General features: G+C 61.6%; 1 protein-coding gene across 1 annotated transcript; it reads right to left on the bottom strand.

The window, feature by feature from the left end:
- LOC146753860 (uncharacterized) lies at positions 1 to 970 on the bottom strand. The gene has a single exon (XM_085530053.1). The coding sequence runs from the start codon at positions 925 to 927 to the stop codon at positions 1 to 3; it is 927 nt and encodes a 308-aa protein (XP_085386179.1). The 5' UTR covers positions 928 to 970.
- Positions 971 to 1,483: the final 513 nt, after the last annotated feature.

Here is a 1,483-nt window from a genome sequence, read left to right as displayed (position 1 = left end):
CTAGCGCCGCCTGCGGGGTGGCCTCTTGGCAGGAGGTGCAGTGTCCTCAGCAGTGTGGGCCCTCCTCCTCTTCGGGGCTCGCCGTGGCGCCCTGCCAGAGCGCTCCCTGCTTGTGCTGGCACTGGAGGGACCTGGCACTGCCTCCCCCGGCTCTTCCTGGGCTGCTTCTTGGACTCTGTGCACCAGAGCCAGGCTAGATGGAGGCTGGCTGGGACCCTCACGAAGGGCAGAGGATGAGGGGCCAGGAAGCTCCCCTTCCGTGTTTGCTTCCCTGGTGCTCCTGGATGGCTGTAGACTGTCGTCAACAGTTCCTGTTGATGGTGTAGCTGCACCACGGACAGCTGCAGGTCTGCCCTCCTGTCCTGTGGGAGCATGGGAGGCCTCCAGGCCCAGCAGACGTTGCACCTCTGCACTGCACAACCGCACAGCTTGGACAACGAGCTGTCTCGCAAAGCTGGCGGCCTGGCTTTGCAGGGAGCTGAGCAGCCATACAGTCAGCGCTCTTTCATCCAGGCCATATAACGACAAGCCAAAGAGGGCAAGCTGGAATGCTGAAAAGGCTGCCCTGTCGTCAGCCCCAAAGAGCTGCCTCACCTCCTGGTGCACCCAAGGCATTAGGGGCCGGAGCACAGCTGGGTGCTGGCGGAAAATGGACACCCAGGTTGGCATCGCCTCTGGTTGGCTTTGGGGTGCTCTTCTGGCCCTTGGCCCATCCTGTCTGACAACATACTCCTCAAAGTTGTTGTCAGAACGCACAGAGTGCAGGATGGACGTCACCCTGCCATTGCAAAGTGGGCACTTGGGCCTAGTCTGGGCCCAGCGCCGGATGCAGCCAAAGCAGAACTGGTGCAGGCATGGCATTACATAGCTGGCATTGTCCATGCTGTCCAGGCAAATGGTGCAGCGATGATCCAGCTCAGCAGCCATGCTGTCCAGCTGCGATGGTGGAAAGTGCAGGGGATGAGGGGCTGCTCCTCACGCCGCTGCTGCAGCAGCAGGGGTCACACTAGGAAAGGAAGAGAGGCCACGGTCACTCGCTGAACCCGGCAGAGGAGGAACATGTGCCCACGTCCCTTGCCAAGTGCCCAGGTCTCTCCCTCCCAGCTGCCCAGGGTGAGGAGTCCCCTTACCGGCTCCCTTTGCTGCTGCGGCCTTCTGGGTGCCCCGGCTGCCTGAGCCAGGCAGGTCGGGGAAAAAGCTCCGGTGGCTCTGGGGACGAGCACTGAGAGCGGCTGTCAGCAGCTCCCAGAACACGAGACCAGCACCAAGGCAAGACTTGCCGCTCGCTCCAAACCTCACAGACACGCTCGGCTGGAGTGTAGGCACAAGCCAGACTGAGAGAGAGACTCTGTGTCCCGGCTACAAGCACTGAGGGCCAGGACGTCACAATCCACCCTAGTGACGTGCTGCGTGTGTCACTGCTCCTCACGTAGGCGTGATGATGCCAGTGACATCACAATGGGCCATCATCATCTGCTGCACT

The sequence above is a fragment of the Coturnix japonica genome, chromosome Z (genome assembly GCF_054131305.1).
Source record: "Coturnix japonica strain WE chromosome Z, WE-NBRP24, whole genome shotgun sequence".
NCBI lineage: Eukaryota > Metazoa > Chordata > Aves > Galliformes > Phasianidae > Coturnix > Coturnix japonica.
The sequence above is the reverse complement of the archived record's forward strand: the minus strand, read 5'-3'. Positions and strand labels throughout refer to the sequence as shown.